General features: G+C 28.4%; 1 protein-coding gene and 1 pseudogene across 2 annotated transcripts in view; both read right to left on the bottom strand.

The window, feature by feature from the left end:
• Positions 1-1939: 1939 nt before the first annotated feature.
• Positions 1940-19974, bottom strand: part of LOC147817028 (transcription-associated protein 1-like) — a 46153-nt gene continuing 28118 nt past the window's right edge. The window contains exons 8-11 of the mRNA XM_087153977.1: positions 13523-13659; positions 9717-9857; positions 8762-8913; positions 1940-4485 (exon numbers count right to left, since the gene is read on the bottom strand). Of these exons, the coding sequence (XP_087010103.1) occupies positions 4265-4485; positions 8762-8913; positions 9717-9857; positions 13523-13527 (519 nt within the window). The 5' untranslated portion in view covers positions 13528-13659 and the 3' untranslated portion in view covers positions 1940-4264. The remainder of the gene's footprint in view (positions 4486-8761; positions 8914-9716; positions 9858-13522; positions 13660-19974) is intronic.
• On the bottom strand, positions 13681-18477 carry LOC139425999 (uncharacterized; annotated as a pseudogene). Its single transcript, XR_015429956.1, has 2 exons — positions 15355-18477; positions 13681-15253 (listed from the first exon to the last, which is right to left on the bottom strand). The product of XR_015429956.1 is annotated as an uncharacterized LOC139425999 (transcript).

Below are 19974 nucleotides of genomic sequence, written 5' to 3'. Positions count from 1 at the left end.
TAATAAATATTATATTTTTTCATAATATTTTGCTTCATTTGTTATTCAATAGATGTCGCCACAATAGAAAATATTATATTACAGAACAGAAATTCTTCTTCTGAGGCGCTACAGTCAATGACAGGCCAAGGCTGTCCCAATAAGTTTTTGCCATTTTGATCTATTCTGTGCCATTACCTGCCCTGTTAGTTATTCCTATTATCTTAATGTCCCTCTCAACTGCGTCCAGCCAGCTAGTCAGGGGACGACTGCTTTTTCTTGTACCTTCTGGTTTAAAAAAAGCTACTTTTCAAATCTTCCGATCCATAAAGGTGTCCCAGCCATCGAATGTGATTAGCCCTAATAACATGAATTATGTCTGGTTCTTTATACTTTTTATATAACTCATGATTGTAAAGGGAGCGTCATTTGTTATTCTCATTGACTGCACAAAATTCATCTAAGTATCCCTGCCAAAAATCAGCAATTTGTTCTCTTTTTCATTAAGAGTCCAACACTGTCCTGATTTGAATATGTTAATTTTCGTCTTTTGTTTAAGAAATTTACTTTTGAGTTTGCTTTTTAAACCAAAGTAGCACTTCTTTGCCATTACTGATCAGCTATGGTTTTCGGTACTTGCGTCATTTTGGCAGGTTACAGTAGTCCTATCATATTTAAGTTCATCAACATCCTCAAATTCATAAGTATTCGCAAGCAAGGGCACTGCCTTAGAGAGCCTTCTGTTTATCTGTTCATAATAAGTTTTGTCAGCATTAACGGTTGGTCCCATTTCACTAGCTGCTACTTCAAGAGCTTTGAAGTTCTCTACTGATCGTCTAGATTAAAAGAAAAAAAATTATGAAATATTCTAATTCAGATTTGTGCTGTATATGTATGTAATTTTGTCGTGTAATATGTGACTAAAATTAGTAAAATAGATTTTCTTATATCTAAATATTTGGATGTACTCAATCGATATATACTTAGTAGAAATTCCATGAAAATAATAAACAGTTTTAATATTTTCTTTAACTCTGTATTTTATCTAGTCAGTATTGCTTCGTTTTAGAAATCTACTGTTGGTTGTAACAATTTAATATTATTGTCCGGCATTTTTTTTTTTCATATGCTAAAATAGTTATTTGTTTTCCAGGTACTACATTGCAGTGAAGAGGTGATACTAACAGTGGGGTGGAAGAAGTTATGAGTAGATATGTTTCAGATCTGTGGCGATGTGTTATAATTGTAAATTTATATATTGTAAATATATTGTATGATAGTTGTAAAATAAATAAAACTTAATAAATCTTATTTGATTTTCTGTTTTTAAAATTATCAAGTTAACTGCTCTTCTGGATTAAAAATTGTAATTTTACGAACATACGACTTAGAAAATTTGTAATTTTTGTAAGTAAACAAATCAAATGGTAAATTTGGTTAATATTTTTTTTTACTTCGTGTGTGTGTTAAAGTAAATTTTAGTTAAAATTTAGTTAAAGTAAATTTTAGTTAGATTAAAATTAAAATCTAACATAAGCATAGAACAATGAGATTAGTACAACAATTATTTTTAAATGCATGGCATTTGATGCAAAAAAACTATTTTTTATTGCCATTTTGTAATTTCAAAACACATTTCAAGACAATTTTGCAACCTACTCGCTGATTTCAGCGATATTGGTTGCCATACTGGCGTTAATCCTAGTCATGGATATTATTTAAAATTTTGTTCCATACACTAGACAACATAAAGGCATTTATTTAATAGAACTATAGAAAATAAATCATACCTGTGTAATGAGCTCTTATATTTTTAAATTAGCTTTTAATACACATTCTCAAGTGCTAATATTTATAGCTGCTCAAGGTTAAAATTAAATAGGCCTCTTTGTAATTGGACTGTACACTGTCTACTTTTATAACTATATTTTTATAATTTTGATAGAATGGAAATAAACTAAATAATACAAAAATATTTTAATCCACAAGCCTCTTTAGTATTGTATACAATGTATTTTGATAATATTTATCATAATAATATCAAAACAAAATTCATCTTGTGTTTTTCATATAATACAAGAGTAAAATATTGTGGCTTTTTGTTATACAAATCATATACACTTATTCTAACCTGATTTATACACTACGGAATTATATTAGATTCAGAAATATTTAGCAAATACCTCAAGTTTTTTTATTAAATCTTTGGTAACAAGTTTTTGAAAATTTCACAGGAGCAACTATAGTCAGTGAGGAAAAAAATATGCACATACTACTAGCTGCTCGTAATTTATTAGCTTTTATTTAAAAAAATACTTACTACAAATTCATGTGAGACTGCAAATTATTTATTTTGATTTTAGCTGCATCATACAAATAGGAAGGGAAAAAAATCACAAAAATATATATATTCTGCTTTCATTTTGATATTGAAATTTCAATTTTATTTCATGCCCTACGAAACTCAGCTGTCTGACCTAGAGAAAGGTCAGATGATGGCACTTTAGAGTATATGTAAAGGATATATGTACATTCTAAAACATTTAATAGGTGCAATTTACATTTTAACTAAAGAGTATATCTAAGAGTTAAATAAATATACAGGACATCCTCAAAAGCTTTTTCATTGGGAAGAAAAAAAATTATTCAAACAGTGTCAAATAAGTCAATGTTTGAAGTATGAACAAAATTCAACCTAGATGTTTTAAAGGATTCAGTTCTCTGAGCAATAAAGGGAAAGTCAGAAACCTCATCATAAAGTCACAAGATTAAATTTTTGAAAGAAAAAAAACATGAATAATAATTAGTCACTAATAAATATTAAACTAACAATTTTCGTTGCGATGAAACCACTATTCTCAAAATTAGTAATTTTAATTATAGGTTATTTTTAGTGACCAAAAATTTCATTTATAAAATGCCCAGATGGATACTCATATTATTGGAGGGATTTGTCGAAAGAAAAAATTCTCCTGGGAAGCCTACAGTAAACAAGGTAAACTAAATTTAGCCTTTACTTTACATAAAATGGATAACAAGGACTACTGCCAAAAAGTTCTACAGGACAAACTTAATAAGTTTTTGAAGAATAGGAAATCTAAACTTGTTTTGCAACATGACAACACATCCATACACTCTAGTGCAAGCACTAGCAGCTAGCTCTACCTAAAAATATAATTAAATTATGGATCCATCAGCTTGAATCCAATTGTGAAATTTCAGATTAGTTTGATAAAAAAGAATTAAGTGAACTGTTATCAATACAACAAGAATTAAATAAAACTAACAATACTTTGCTTGAAATTAAATAAATTTAGAAACTTTAAAAGGACTTTCTAACTATTTGCTAAATAGATAAATCAATCGATAAAATGGTTAATCATGTGACCATTAAATGTTTTAGGTGAAAATAACAAAATTAAAACTCTTGTTCATGTTGCAATAATTTTTCAATTCAAAACTTATTTAATTTACATTTTAATAGTTTTTTTGAAGCACATAAAGAATTAAACTTAACAGAAATTGTAGGGCATGCATAATTTTGTAGCACACAAAATGAAAAAATATATACAAACAAAGTAAATATATATCAAGAAATTTTTCTTAAACAGTTACATTACAATAGTTGAGTGTTCAATTTCATATAAGATTTTATTGATACTGTAGCCGAAATTTCAACACAAAGTTTCTAAAAAACGATATTGCATTTTTATGTGAAAGGTCAAACAAATAACAAAGAAATGCTCAAATAAAGTATAAACATATGTAATGATTTTAAACAAATGAAAACAAAATTCACAAACACCACAAAAGCTAACTACATAAGATATAGGAAGAAATTAAAAAATAATTTAGCAAATATGTTAATATAATTTAAGAGACATAATTTATAACCATATGATCGTATACAATCCTATGAATAAACCATATTGAAAGGTTTAAACTCATTTTAAGCGATAAATATAAAATTTAAAAAAAAAAAAAAACAATTTTCAAAAATGTAAATTTTACTGCTCTTATTGGAGTTTTTAGCAAATCAAAGTATGTTATGTATTAAAAGCTATGATTTAAAAAAATTAGTTATTTTATAAAAAAAAAAGCATAAATTTTTCTTAACAGTATTCATTAATTTTCGACCTGGACCAATAGGTAAGCCCATGTTCTTCAAATATTCATCTGATAAAAAAAACTAAAATATAGATAAAGAACTTAAAAATTTGGTTGAAGCTAAATACACCACCTATGAATAACATGAATTATTTTTTATATTAAAGAGGAAAACTTTTCAGTCAACCCTCACCAGTGTTGATAAACTAATTTCGTCCTCATTAAAAGTATCTAAATATTCTGCCAAATTCAAAGTTCTTAAAAGATGTTCAATATCTACAAAGATTTCTAACTCTTGCTGGTTACTTTCAAAGCTTTCAAGAACTTCAGGTTTTGCTCTTTCTTTGCTGCAATCATTAAAGTTTTGGTTTGGAAGAATATCAAAAAGAATCAAAGAACCTAAAAATATTAATATTGAATGAATATTTATAAATACGAGTACATATTATATATATGCATACATTTTGATACTTTATTATCAAGTACATTTAATTAACAATGGAAAGTCCCATGTTCGGAATCATCAAGATTTCGACACGTCAGGAAAATAAGTTTTTCCAGATATAGGTCTTTAAGTAAGATAAACAAATTTTTAAAAAAAACAGCAGGGCTCGAAAAAACTCAGAAATTTTACCCGTCCCCGAGGACGACTTGTCCAACAATGTACCCGTCCTCCTTTGAAACTAACCCGTCGCTTCTAAATAAATAAAAATATAATTTTCTCTTATTTATTACAAACATTTACATAAATTGCACAATGAATTAGTAGTTACTAGGATTACATTATACAGTAATAAAAGAAATACTAGGTTACTAATAGTAAAACCTGGTATATCTATTATGAAATAATTTATTTCTTTGATGAAATAATTTAAATAACAAAGGTTAATTTATCTGTCAATTATCATGTCAATTTATCCGATGGTACTGCGTTTTTTAAATAAATCAAATACATTTGCCAGTTTCACAATCAAGCCACAGGTTTACAGAGGTTTCTGCACAGAAATCTGAAAGAGCTTTTCCATTTAGGTAGATGTTCATAAATGCGCTTAACGCTTCTTGTTTAAGACCAGTAAGTAATGTGTATTTTTGTAAGTTCATTGCTGAAAAGCCCCTTTCAACCGCTGCAGTACTCCCAGACAGAGAAAACATCAATTCCACCATGCGCAGTATGCTGCTGTATTTCGAGATTGGAGGGTCATTTTAGAAGTGAGGCGCTAGACTCTTGTAAGATAACCAAAATTGAAAATGTATCACGAACATTAACGGGGAAATGGCCGTCCGCGCGGACGCTGGATTCGAGAAATTTGTTGTTCGCGGGGAGTTCTTGACCTTCAAGGACGGGCGGTTTTTCGAGCCCTGAAAAACAGGCATAATGTAATATTTGAAGTTCGTTGAAAATGGACTTCTTGAATAAACTCCAAAATTAAACTTAATAACATTTGTTAAAAATTTGGAAAACAAAACAAATAGTCTTAAGCCAGACAACCTTTTGGGAGTAACTCCTTTTAGGAAGGAGGTTACTCCCAAAAGCAATGCGAAGGCAGCGCCATCTCTGAATTAACACAAATAATAGACAAATTGATAAATTCTGATATTACATCTTTTCCCCAAGTTATAGGTTTTAAATAAAATTCGAACACAAAACTAACACTGAAGATTAGAATTTAGAAAATAAGACACATATTTTTCACAATAATAACGATGTAAATATATAAAACACTTAACCGCATAAAAAACACTATGAATTATCCTAAACACATTAGCTGGAATAATTTTAAGTCAAAATTTAACAAATGCTTCAAAATTGAATCCCTTGATCTAAACTATTAAAATTTTCCAAACAAAATTAAGAAATATTAAAGAATTAAAATTCACCAAAATTATTAGAATTGACCGTTAATCATTTATCGATAATTTATCATTTACCCTTATTTAAATGATAAACAACCGAAAACCTTTAAAATAATTTTTAAAAATTAAGATATAAAAAATGAACTAATAATGTAGTTTTGAATAAAATTAAAGCAGAAAATGATCGCAAATGCATTATTTCTTTTATAATAATTTTTGTAATATCCCAGTTATAAATAAATCTAATGATTAAACAGTTAAAAATTGTTAAAATAAATGTTAAATATATAAAACTTAGTATGAGATAAGCTAGACAGAAATTAAAAGAAAACCCTATATTGTTTGAAGAAAGTGAAAAAAAAAGAGCAAGAAACTTTAAAATTTGTATCAGAAAAAGATTTAACAGAAAAATCGTTATTAAATGTACTTAAATTTCTAGAAATTGATAGAGCTAGCCGTTTGTGCCCAGGGTAAAAAGAAACAATAACAAGAAGAAAGGAGAAAAAACAAAAACGTTATTTGGATGACAGTATGTTTAACTTGCATAAAATGGTCACAAAAGAGTACCCTCAACACTCAACTTTCATGTGGAGTCTGAATTTTGAGTTCAATATTCTTTACATTTTAATTTATTAATATTCAGTAAGAGTTACTTAAGAAATTGTACACCTAGGTAAAAAATGGATGTTTCCTTTCATAGCAGCATGATTAATTGGAAGTAGCTCTATCTCTAATAATAAAATATTTTATTATTTACTTATTAATGTGAAACTCATATCAGTTGTGCCCAATAATTAATGAATTAGTCTTCATTGACATTTTATATTTTATAACATAAAATGTCTCCTCCGTTGACTATTACATCTCCTCCGTGGACAAGGCAGAATTTAAAATATTTTAAATCTTGTAAAAAATAAAATAGAAAACTTGACCATTATTATAAGGACATATAACAAAAATAAATAAAGGCATTTATGTAATTTTTATCACTTTTTTAATAATTTTAATTTAAGAAATTTTTTTAGTCTATACCTTTTCAGTGAGAATGACCCATAACTTATAGCAACTAATATTGAAATACAAATTTTACAGTATCTAATCTGCTGTATTGTACTTTACAGATATGACTTAAAATTCTATTAAAGTTAAGCTAGTTGATAAATATGCATTTTACGGTGCTGACACCTTATTCATAACAATGCTGATAGTACTTTTCTTATTTTTGTGATAAGAAATAGACTAGAAGAATTTAACGCTAAGTAAAATTAATAATAGGATAATTTTAAACTTTTAACAAGCAATAATTGATCAATATGTAACTATACCAATTGAAAAGTGTTTACATAATAGGATGTTAAAAATATAAAAGGTAATGTAAGGTAGTTAAAGGTAAGTAGTAAATGAAACATTTAGGTAGCAAAACTGAAAACCAGCACCATAGTTACATTTAGCAGGTCTATTATGTTACAAAAATAAATTAATAAATGACCCACATGTTAAAAATTCCTATTGTAGAAACATGAAACATTCTTTATCACTTAATAAATTTAAACTTTGATTTCAGTAGTTATTATAAATTTTAAGCCAATAATTTCCTTTCTTGTGTGTTTTAAGTTATTTCTTAATTATGTAAATACTTTGCAATGTAAATGCCTTTAACTACCTACTGTAAATTCTAGGGAGTGGTTTTTTCTAAGCATTTTCCTCAAGAAGGAAAAAAACGTAGTAAATTTGAAAAATGACTTCAAAAAAAGAGCAAAAAATATTTCACATTTTTTTAAAAATAACTTCACAGAGAAATGACTCAAAATTATGTTATTTTATGCTGAATAACAAAAAAAGTAACATTACTCCTCTGTGTCCATACATAAGAGTATAGTCATCTAATATATTTCATTCTATTAAAATGAAAAAAGTTCAAAAAATTTCGAAATCACACTAATAATGTCAGTATAGTAGTTTACTTGCCTTCAGTTACTATCTATGGTGTCTCACAATATTAAAAAAAATTATTAGTAAGTTATTTTAAAAACTGAATTAATAAAAATAAAATGTTAATCCTTAAAGTGCATTTTTTCTTATACTGATCATAAATGCTACAATGTAAAGTAGAAAGGTAGAGATAATATATGATTACACCATTTTATTTTCTACGAATAAACATGCATTTTCATCCATGCACCTTGTAAAGAATTTTATTAAAAATGGAGGCTAAGGGATGAACATTTAGCATTACTTTCTGAAATTTGAACAATGCAGTTCAAATTTCTTTTAAAATAACCTTTGAAATCACAATTGCAGTTTAATGCAACCTATTGCTATTTTTGCTATAATATTTTTAAGCTTTTTGAAATTTTAAATTATTATCCTCTAATTTTCAAAGAAATTTGCTTGACACTGTATAAAGATAAACTAAACTATATTATGATAAACTAAATTTATTTATGTTTTTAAAGTTAAAAATTTCCGGTCTTATGAACATTTTAGGGAAAAACAATTATGGTCCCTAAAATTTAAGTTGTAATGTTCTATAATCAGTTAAGCTGTAAGTTAAAAAATTAAGTTTCTATATTCAGGGTTGTCTGTCTCCTAACAACTCTGATGACAAATTTCTTTGATGTCTCGAAGATTTTCAACTAATTCTTTGACTGATACAAAAATTATTCTTCTTTTATAAATAATATACCATACAAATTTATAAGGAAATCATTCACGATAATTTATATATTTGTTCAAAATATTTAATTTTTACATAATTAAAACTAAAGAAATAAATCTGTTTGTTATTTAAGTTATTGAAAAAGACATTAAAAATACTTACTCTGATCTCTAACACAAGTATTTGGTTGAGTCGGCTGTCGTACAAGTTCTTGAACAACTTCAATTACAGCTTTGTTTTGAGCTGCAACCATGTCTGCATCATCACCAGGATAATGTTTACAGTAAGTAGTGAGCATCGTTTGTAAATTATTTCTAAACAAATAAAAATGTGGGAAAAAATTAATGAAGTAAAATCATTTCGTTTCTTTTTAAATTGTTTGTAAATAATTAAGGGAAAAAAAAGGATTTTCATGAGAACTAATAAAAAAGCATATAACATGCAGTATTTTTGACATATTGGTTAACTTTTTCAACCTATCAAGTACAATAAAAAATAGGAAATATTGATGTGTCATGATATCCATTGAGTAAGCTAGTTGTCATTTTCTTTTAGCGAATGCAAAGTCTTACATTTTGAAAAGCTTCGGATTGATATTTTACACATTAAACAGATTTATTTTTAACCTAAGAAAGTAAAAGTATTATATTAAAAAAATATTCACAATTTCTTCTGTTTTCAAGTTTATTTAACTCAAGGCAATGCATACATATAAAAAGAAGAAATATTTGGTTTTTCTTGAAATCATTGTTTCAGAATGAAAAATCTGAAAAACTAGTTTGAAAGTATAACTAAAAAACATATAAGCTTGATTTATGAATACGCTGCACAGAAGTCAAAGTAAAAATAACATTATGATAATTCATGCTCAAATTAAAAAGTAATGTAACAATGGTATAAACTATACTAATAAAAAACTACAGTGGTAAATATATACAAAAACAATATTGATTGGAGAATCAGGATAAATCTAAACAAAGTATTAATAAGGAAACTAATACATCAGATATTACTTGATTAAGTAAATAACTTTGAAATATACATTATAAAATTATTTTATACTCATAAATAAAACTTATATTTTTATGTCTCAAAAAAATTAATTTGTCTATTTTACTTAGCAAGATCAACAGCACCACTTGAAATTTCACCAGTAAAATCCATCATTGCAAAAAGTAATGCTTTGAGAAAACAATGCATGCGGACATAAACCCATTTCTTATGACATTTTTCAAACAAGGTCTTTAATGCTATGCATCTGTAAAATACAATAAAGAAATATTAAGAAAATGGCATTATATTTCCCCTAAAACAAATATTCATATTTAAGTCCCAAACAGCATTAATAAAGGTTAAATTTGTATTTATTAATTTATTGATGAAAAAAAGCTAAAGAAAGAATTATGAAAAAAAAAAAAAAACACAGATCATAATATCAGGGATAATTTTCAAAATTGTTAAAAAAAAAAATTAAGCCAGGGGTCTGTCCAGACATTTTGTGAAAGGTCCATTTTTGTAAAATAGTGAAAAAATTACTCATAATTTGTGAGTATAAAATAAACGTTAAGCCATATTCTTTCAACCAGGGTTGAAACAGGGTTATGAACTTGTGCAAATAGGGTCCGGTTATTGCAAAAAAACTTTTTCAAGGAGTTTTTAAATTGCAAAGACATACAAGATTATGCTCAACAAATTATAATTAAAAAAATCAAATTTTAAAAAATAAACAGCAATTGCAGCTACTAAATTAGCGATGCAACATATAAATATTGCAACATATAAATATACTATACTGCTGAACGCAGAATATTCATTTCGGACGAATAAAGGAAAAAGCGTCTGCCGAAGACAAAATTTAGTTAATTTACATCTGTCTTTCTTCCCCCCTTCTCCTGGGAAGGGTTTATTCGATTAACAAAACAATTATGAAGATAAACAAATTTGTGAAGGGTTCCATTAAAAGATAAATTATTTTGTGAAGGGTCCGTTTTTAAATTAAAATATTTTGTGAAGGGTCCATTGTTATGAAAAGATATTTTGTGAAGGGTCCGTTAACGGACCCCAATTTCTTCTAAACAGACCCCTGGAAGCTGTTCCATAATGAAAAACTTATCAACAATACTTTATGTATGATTATTCTTCTTAAAAATGTATTTGAAAGAAACAGAGTCCCATTTCAACCAGAAGGAAATTAATCTTTAAAAAAAAACAGAATTTGGACGAAATGGAGTGGTGGGAAAATGGAAAGTGTCGTAAGTTTTAAAAAAATAGTATTCTTAGCTTACACCTCAAATACTTTTATTCTAAACATTTAAAAATATTGTCTTTTTATTCTCTAATTTTTTTCAAATGAATTTCCTTTTGATGATAGAAGGCATTGAAATCAAACATAATCTCTCTGATCTCAACACTTCCAAAGAGTTTTTGAGAACAAAAATTCAAAATTAGTAAAAATTTTATTCTAGTTTTTTTTTATTTACCTATTATCATTATTATTATTTTTTTTTTGAACACTCATGCCTTACAGAAAATCATCCCATTCTATTGGCGATCGAAATGGGCTACAGGTGGCGTAGAGCAGAACTCTCTACCTATGGCAACACTTCGCATGCTTTCACCATTACCGTGTGGAGAGTCATAGAAGAAGGAAAGAAGTTAGATTCCGTCTTGATTTTCAATTAGATTAAAATCTTTTAAGTTAGGAAACTATATGGAACTGAAAACTATATTAAACATAGGACTGAAAGAGTCATGGAAATTCATAAAACTATTTTGAACAATTAAATACGAAAAATATTAAGAAAATACATTCCTATACAAATGAAAAGAGGAGGAGAGGGAAATGAGCCAAAGGCATGGAATTGGCATAGAAAAAAAAATCTAACAATTTATTAACCCACCCTATTGATGATGTATGATAATTTTTGTTCATGAAATACATTTAAATTAAAAATATTAGTTTGAAACTAAGAAAAAGTTTTTTTTCTTTTTCAATTATTGTTAGCTTCTTTATTAATTTATTAGATTGCAGCTAATAAATGTTTATGGATTTTCCTTAACAACCTTTTTTTATTCATATTTTTTTTAAATCTCTTTACATGTTGTTGTTCCTCAAAGAAGTATAATTTTCATCAAACATGTTAGCAAAAGCAACAAAAAAAAGTGTTGCAAATTAATATTTAACCCAGGAAAATAGATAAAACACCATTCATATTCGACCAATTACAGCGGAGATAAGTAGAGTGAATAAACAGCAAAACAGGTCTAGTTGGAGGTTGAAACCAGAAGGTTGTTCCAATAATCGTCTTTAACCACTTTGCTTCCTTCTCCAACCAAAAAAACCTCCTGAATTTTTGAAGAGGGTTTAAAAAATTGGTGGTTTTTAGGAAACATTATGCATACTGTATAAAATAATAATAATAAAAATATGCCAGAAAATTTAATTTTGCTTTTGTATGATTTCAGCAATAAATTTAGCCGTTTTAACTTTTTTTTTTTTTTTTAAGTAGCACAAAAAATCATTCAGTAAATATATATACATATATAAGTTCAAAATGTAGAGAAAACAAGGGTGAGTATAAAATGTTACACAAAGAGTAAGATGCAAAGTAAAGAAAAAAGTAAAGTATGGTAAAGGTAAAGTACGGTAGGAAAAAAATGCTAAACAATTTTAGCCACGGATTGGCCCGAAGTGGATTTGCACATGGAAAAAATTAACAAAGAAATTTTTTAGTAAATAATTATGGCCACGGATTCGGGCAAATCCATGGCTAAAATTATGTGGAAAACAGGCAATTCATGTTTCGTTCTCTTGTCTATTTTATATATTTTTTTCTTAAATAAATATTTATTTTCTAAAATTATTTATTGTCAACTTCCTTAAATTATCCAGTATAATATTACCTTGCGCATCTCAATTTTTGGGTCCAGCCTTGGTAACTAACAAATCAAACGCACTTCAGTGATGCAGCAAAAACGCACTTTAATACAAAACTCCCCTAGTTACGCTTTTAGCTCAATTTACGCTTTTGTTTTCATTTTTTGCAATCTGGCAATCTCGTTACGAAAACAATTTAAATCATGCTTGAAAAATTTCCCGTTCATGTAAGTTCATTTGAATTTGCTATTCGCTTTACAGTTTTCATTTCATGTTTTATTGTTTTTTCTTTATATTATATTTTCTGTTTTTACGTGATATTTTTACTTATTGTGTTCTATTTTATTTGTTGTAATTTTTTTGTAAAATTTTTTTAGTGCATCTCACACTATTGTATTGATATATTTTGCTTTGGCTATATTGATGCAATATTAGAAAGCACTCTTTTTTGCGGATATAATCGCGTGAGCTGATGAAAAGCTATCTTTTATTTTCTGGATTTTTTAAAAATTTTTGTTCTCTCTCCCCTCCCGGTTTTTTGTTATTTTTAATTTTATTATTATTTTTCTTTTTTTCCATTGTTCTGTAATTTTTCCCTTGTTTTCTCTACATTTTGAACTTATTTCATGAGTTCTATTTACCTGCAGCTTATGTCTATAAATTAAACTTATTGTTTTTCTTAACATTCTTCATATTTTTTTGTTTTTATTTATTATGCTATATATATATACTTTTTCTTTCACTGTTTTTTAAAACTATTTTCTCTTCTTTTTACTTTACAGCTTCTTTTAAAAAAAATAATCTAGTAAATAAATTTTAAAAAAATAGCCAAATTTACTTGAACCGGTGAAATGAAAAAGTACCAAAAAATATAATAATAATAACAATAATAATAAAATTAAAATAAATAAAAGCACATAAGTAATAAGACAAGATAATAAGTAAGAATGAGGTTATTCTATGAGCAGAACTATTGATGGTCTAAATGTTATGGGAGAAAAATTAATTTAAAATAAGAGCAGCATTCAAATTGACACAATACTTACATCATTGGTCACTGCTGAACAGCTTGTCCAGGAGTAGGGACTGTTAACTTATAAATATCCAAAGTTCGTTGGGCATACTTGATCAATCTAATAGGTTTCTTTAGGTTGGTACTGCTTACTTGGATTAGTGTTTGAATCTGAAACAATTTAAATAAAGGAACAAAATTAAATGTATAATTTGACAGGGAACACCTATTAAAAAAATAGTGATGGTTAGTCAAATATTCAGGCAAAAATAGTATTTAATTTGTAAAGAAATAGCATGAAACACAAAAAATAATGCAGTTTTTTTTTTTTTTTTAAATTTTTATAATGATAAAAGAAGAAATAACTCAAATTTTATGAGGATAGCATGATAGAAGAAATACGAACAACATTCACTTTTTCTTTAAGAAGAATGTAATCTTAGAAACTCTTTTATAATTTTGAAAACTACATAATTTTTACCAGAGGAATATCTTACTATCAAATTTTATACTTACAGCCTATGGTGACTGCAGAAGCATTGCAACATAGCACAAAAAAAGTTGCAAAAAGATTAAGAAAGTATGCCACTAGTTATATGCTGCATTTTTTAGGGCTACAACAGCGAACAGCAAAAATAAAGGGGGAAAAAACTAGTCAAAGAGAGATTTTGATAAAATCATAGAGACATGCAATTTTAATGGTATTAATATAGAAAAAGGGATGATTCTGACCATATTTTTTTCAGTGTAATTAACAAAAATTAAAAAACTACTTTTTTAAAATAATTTGTTTAAAAAGTTTTGATAAACTATGCTTTAATGCAATTCCAATAAAGCATGTACTTTGAGGAATATGTCAAACAGTTTGAAATACTATAGTATTAATATTATAGCATAGTATTAAAATTAATATTAATCTTCTAAAGCATTAAAATAAGCCAAATATAGCCTAAAAATATAAAGAAAATTACATGTAAAGGTTTATACTCATCAATGAGAATAATTTTGTTTCTTAAATATTAAAAATCAACTTGAAATTTAAAAAAAAAATTATAAGAAATTAAGAAACAATTCTGTTAAACATAACATGCATTTCATGATAAACAGAACCATAAAATTAAAAAAAAAGCCATAAAAATCACTTGAAAAAAATATTTAATTTAAAAAAAAAATCTATTTTAAGCACTGTTTCTGATATTAAATTAATTCACATCACACGGAATATAAGCTAGCTTAAAATTTCACCAAAAAATATTTCTCTGAAATCGTATATAAAATGGAAAGTTTAAATATGCCTATAAATTAAGATATAAATAAATTACTGCTTATGAAAATGCCATGCAATTTGAAAGTTTAATACGTATTTTATGTATTGATAATAAAATTAATAGGAAAATTAAGAAAAAAATTCATCAACACTTATTTGTTGTTTCAAAAAGTCAAATAATTCATAAAAATTTGTGATGTAATGCAAAATGTTAAATATCTGAATCTAAAATTATGCTTAACTTTAAAAAGAAGGCATCCCAAGAAAAGTTACAATTGTATTTACTTTATTAAAATATTCTCTGAATAAATTTAATAAATTTAACAGCTTAATAACTTCTGGACACAAGAAGAAAAGAAATTTAAGTCAAACTTACAGGGGTGTTTGTGGGACCCCAAAAAATCCCCTGAAACTTTTGCAGACTTACTACCCACATTTTGGAGCTTCGAGAAGGGGGGGGGAGAAATGAAAAATTACAATTATGAAGTATTGAATGACCTAATTATAAAAGTTCAATGAATTACTTTTTTTGCAAAATTATTAACCATAAATTTTCAAACATATAAACTACTACATTTTATATAAATATTTTAAATTACCTGAATGAATTAATTCAGGTAAAAAATTATCTAATTTCTGCTGCTTTTTTTTATTTTCTGATGTTTGTGGGCTTGTCTTTCTTTTGTGGTGAACTTCATAATTGCAGGAAGGTTGACTTTTATTTTCCTCATTTAGAGTTGAAGCAATTTCCTCGAGAACTGCACATGCAGAGGTAGAAGCAGTTTGCTTTTCTGCTAATGTAGAAGGTTTTTCAGAGACTTTTATAGGTGACTCATCTGAAATACATGTTTTTAAGTCCTCTTGATATGTTTTCCAACTTCTGTTCATATTCAGTAAGAGATTTTTGTGAATTGGATAAGTCATTGGATCTTTTGAGCCATATTTTTCACATGAGGTTTCTTTAGAAGCCATTAAATCATATTTAATAGTCTGCACTGCATCTAGGGAATCAATCTTAAGAGAGGTTCTATAGTCAGTGACAAGTGAATCCATTAAGTTGAATGCACTTTCCACTAATGGGCCATGGAAGCAGCTAAGGCAGGCTTTGACCAATTTAGCCAATGTAGGATACTTATAATCATTTGTGAAATCATCTTTTAAATTAAAAACTTTAGACCAATATTTATCAATTGTACACTTGACTTGATTTCCACTTTCATCAGATGTGTAGAGCATTTCTTTGGTGATATCAATATCACTCTGGTATAACCTTATTTCAGCTTCTACTTTTGACTTTTCATTATCACTAAAAATATGGGACATAAAAGATGATAATTTTTCAAAAGCTAATATTGTACGGGTTTTACCTCTTAGCTCTGGATCTAATGCTGTAAAACTAATTAGATATGAATTTTTAAGGGGTAATTTCTGTTTCATATGCTGTGCTGTATTAGTATAAGCTTTCATCAGAAAAATTTAGAATTCTTTTGCTATTGGATGATTTTTTGATAATTTCTTCAGGAGAGTGGAAGCTTCTGCACCAGTAAATATTACTTTGCTAGGTAGATGGAATTCTGGATTTGTGACATCAACCTTTAATAAATCATTATAAGATGTGCACTCTATTTTTCTGGCTTCATAAAAAAAGAGAAACATTTTGTCATCAATTTATAAATACTGGAATGTATTAAATGAAGCATTGGTTTTTTTGTTTCAAATAATTTAATATATGTGTTGAACTCTGGTAATACTGCTGAATATAATGCCATATGCAATAAAGTTTTGTTTTGCATAACAAATAACCCATTTAGTATTCTTTTTTTTCCGAGCTAAAGTATCCTTTGTGAGTTGTTGGGAATGCAAGCAAGAATACACCCCTTCAACAATTTTTTTCTGAGCTGCAGAAATATTTCTTTTATTGTATAGAGTTTCAACATAAGAAAAATAATCCCCTTTATCAAGGCCATATCACACATTCAATTCAACCTTCAACTCCACCCCAACTTCAACTCTGAAGACAACCCCGTCCGAAAACATAGGTGTGCTATACTTATCCGAGTTGGATCAAATGCTGTTCAACTCTTTCACATCTGTTCGAAAGTGTTGAAGCAACTTCACAATTCAACCAATCAGGTGGCAGCAACCGCATGGGGCTATGGGATAGCACAAGTCAAAACAATATGGCGGCAAAGTTTATGTAACGAAGCAGCGTATCTAATTTGTTATATATTAATTCAGGTGAGTTTTTAAATGAGTATTGATTTTAAAGTTATTTTATAAGAAGTATAAATCTGTTTCTATCCATTAAAGAAGTTTATGTTATAAATGTGTTATGTTTTTAACCGTGAATTAAAAGTATGATTTTCAATGCCAAATTCGCCAATCTGAAGTAAATTTTGCAAGTACATAAAAGTAGTTTTGTTTTATATTTTGACATTACTTTAAATGATAAACAAATTTTATGAATTGCATTTAATCTTTTTCGTACATAACTGTATATTTGTTAGCATTCGCCGAATTAAAATATAGTTTTTTTTTTTCAATTACTTTGCTCTTTCTATAGTTCCGATAAGATTATACCAGCAATTATTCTAGAATTGGTACTGAATTCAGTGATTTTGAATATTTTTTTACAAAGGAAAAAATTGCGTTACAAAAAGAAACTTTTCTGAAAACTTACTCATACCTAAAAAATATGCTGACAGAATTAATTTCTTTGTATTATTTTATTTTTAAACTGTATATTTGTCAGTATTCGCGGAATAAAATTTTTTTTTTTTTTTTTTCAATTACTTTGCACTTTCTATCAGGGTTCAACAAGTGGGTTCAACAAGGGTTCAACACCTAGAAAAAAACCCACTTGGGATGCTAAGTGGGTTTTATTAAAAAAAAAATTTTTTTTATTAAAACTTATTGATTCACGTTTAATTTTATGTAATTTATTTTGTAGCGTAAGTTTGTCAAATAGATTTGCATGCTTTATATGATTAAGTTTTTAATATTTATAAAGTTGAAGAAACTTGAATCGGTAATTTTATATTGCTATTAAAAACTTTAAGCGGGTTTTTTCAAAAAGTAATATTTAATGAAATTAAATTAGATGGAAATTTAAATAACATAGTCTGTAACGATCTATTTTTCAAATGCAGTTGCATGCTTTATATTATTAATAAGCTGGTTTTGAATAAATTATGAAGGAAGTTGAAAATATTTTCTTACCCGTTAAAGTACTTAAAAGGTTTTTTCAATGTAATATTTTTAATAAAAAAATATTAACACACGTTTAACTTTAAATATACAAATATGTAGGTACTTTTTATATCTGCTTTTTTCATAATTTAATAGATTAATTTATTTTTTGAAATTAAAGATAAAGTTAAAATTATTTATCTAAAAATGAAGTCTTTTTCTTAAGGTTAAATATTTGAAAAAATGGGACAAGTAACTGATACTCCTTGTAATTATACATAATTTTAAATTCACTTTCTATTAATCTTATTATAAAAACATGGAAGACCATTAAAAATTTATTTCAGCTTTTACTGATAATAAAAAACTTACTTATACCGTAACAATATGCTGACAGAATTAATTGGTTGGTATTATTTTATTTTTAAAGACTGTTCCTTATTGTCTGTTGCCTTAAATAGACTTGCTTCACCTTTCTTAATAAAATTGTTTACTCGTATTGCAGCAAAGATGAGTCAAAATTTTGAACAAGCTCCCATTGGGGAAACTTTTAAATGGAGCATCGAAATGGAGAGCACATCTATTGAACTCTTGAAGAAAACATTTGGAATGTAACATCCGCCACCGCAGGAAATATTATTTAAGAGCTCATAAAAAATTAATCGAAGCTGCTTTTACATTTCTTTCGGAATAAATTGATCACTTTTATCAGTTCTTGTTTTTCCTAATTTTTAAATAGTTTGTGTTTATTCATGATGAATCTTTAACAAGTTAACACCGTTTAATAGCTTTCTTTTTTTTAAAATTCAGTTTCACATAAACTTTTAATTTTCTATAAATAGCACAATTTTTTTCAAACTAGAGTATTTCACTAAACATATACACTCCTCAAAAGTGAAATTGCAACACCAAGAAATAATGCACGTAGCGTCATGCAAATTTCAGGAGCGATAGTAGTGAGATGGATATGCAAATGATTAAATTTGCGCACGCATCTGATCACGTGGTACGCATATTCGGGCTATAAAGGCCAGCAACTTTCCCTTCTCATAAACGGCATCTGAGGTTTTGCGTAGCATTTGCGACTTTCGAAAAAGCGTAGAAAATGCCTTTGAGACATCGGCGAGCTCAATACCATCAGTTAACGACCGGGTAACGTGACCGTATAATCGAACTCCGTGAACTTGGTTTGTCACTGCGCGCAATAGCAACTCGTGTTGGGCACAACGTGAGTACCATCCAACGTTGTGTCACACGATGGATTCAGGAAGGTCTACGTGCACGCCGAAGAGGAAGTGGTGCGCACAGGTGCACGTCAGAGCGCACAGACCGGCGTATTCGCCAGTTCACTATTCGAGACCCTTTCTCCACGGCACGTGCCATCCGAAGCCGGTTGCCTTCAGGAGCAGGCGGATCTGTGTCCACCCAAACCATGCGCAACAGATTGCATGAAGTACAGTTACGTGCACGGGTACTAGCAACAGGGATACCGTTGACCGTTTTTCACAGGGCTAGACGCCCGGCGTGGTGTCATCGTCATCGTACCTGGACCATCCAATGGCATCGGGTATTGCTCACGGATGAATCTCGTTTCTGTTTGTGGAGATATGACGGCTGTCGACGGGTATGGCGGCGACCCAGAGAACGCTACGAACCAGCTCATTACGCTGAGAGTCACAACGGTCCTACACCGAGCATCATGGTATGGGGTGGCATAATGTTTGATCGCAGAACGCCCCTGGTACACATTCACGGCAGTTTGACAGCGGACCGCTACGTCACACAAGTTGTGTAGCCTGATGTTCTGCCCTTGTTGCAGGGCGCAACCAACACGGTATTCCAGCAAGACAATGCCATGCCACATGTCGCACGACGAACTCTTAACAGCCTGACTGGATTTGACATCCTTCCCTGGCCGGCAGCCTCTCCAGATCTGAATCCCATAGAACACCTATGGGATCTCATTGGACGTGGCATGAACAGGGGACCAATGGCGCTAACCATCGATGATCTATGCACAGCAGTGGATG

Source organism: Parasteatoda tepidariorum, chromosome 1 (assembly GCF_982258835.1).
Source record: "Parasteatoda tepidariorum strain Cologne lab strain chromosome 1, Ptep-v5.0, whole genome shotgun sequence".
NCBI lineage: Eukaryota > Metazoa > Arthropoda > Arachnida > Araneae > Theridiidae > Parasteatoda > Parasteatoda tepidariorum.
The sequence above is the reverse complement of the archived record's forward strand: the minus strand, read 5'-3'. Positions and strand labels throughout refer to the sequence as shown.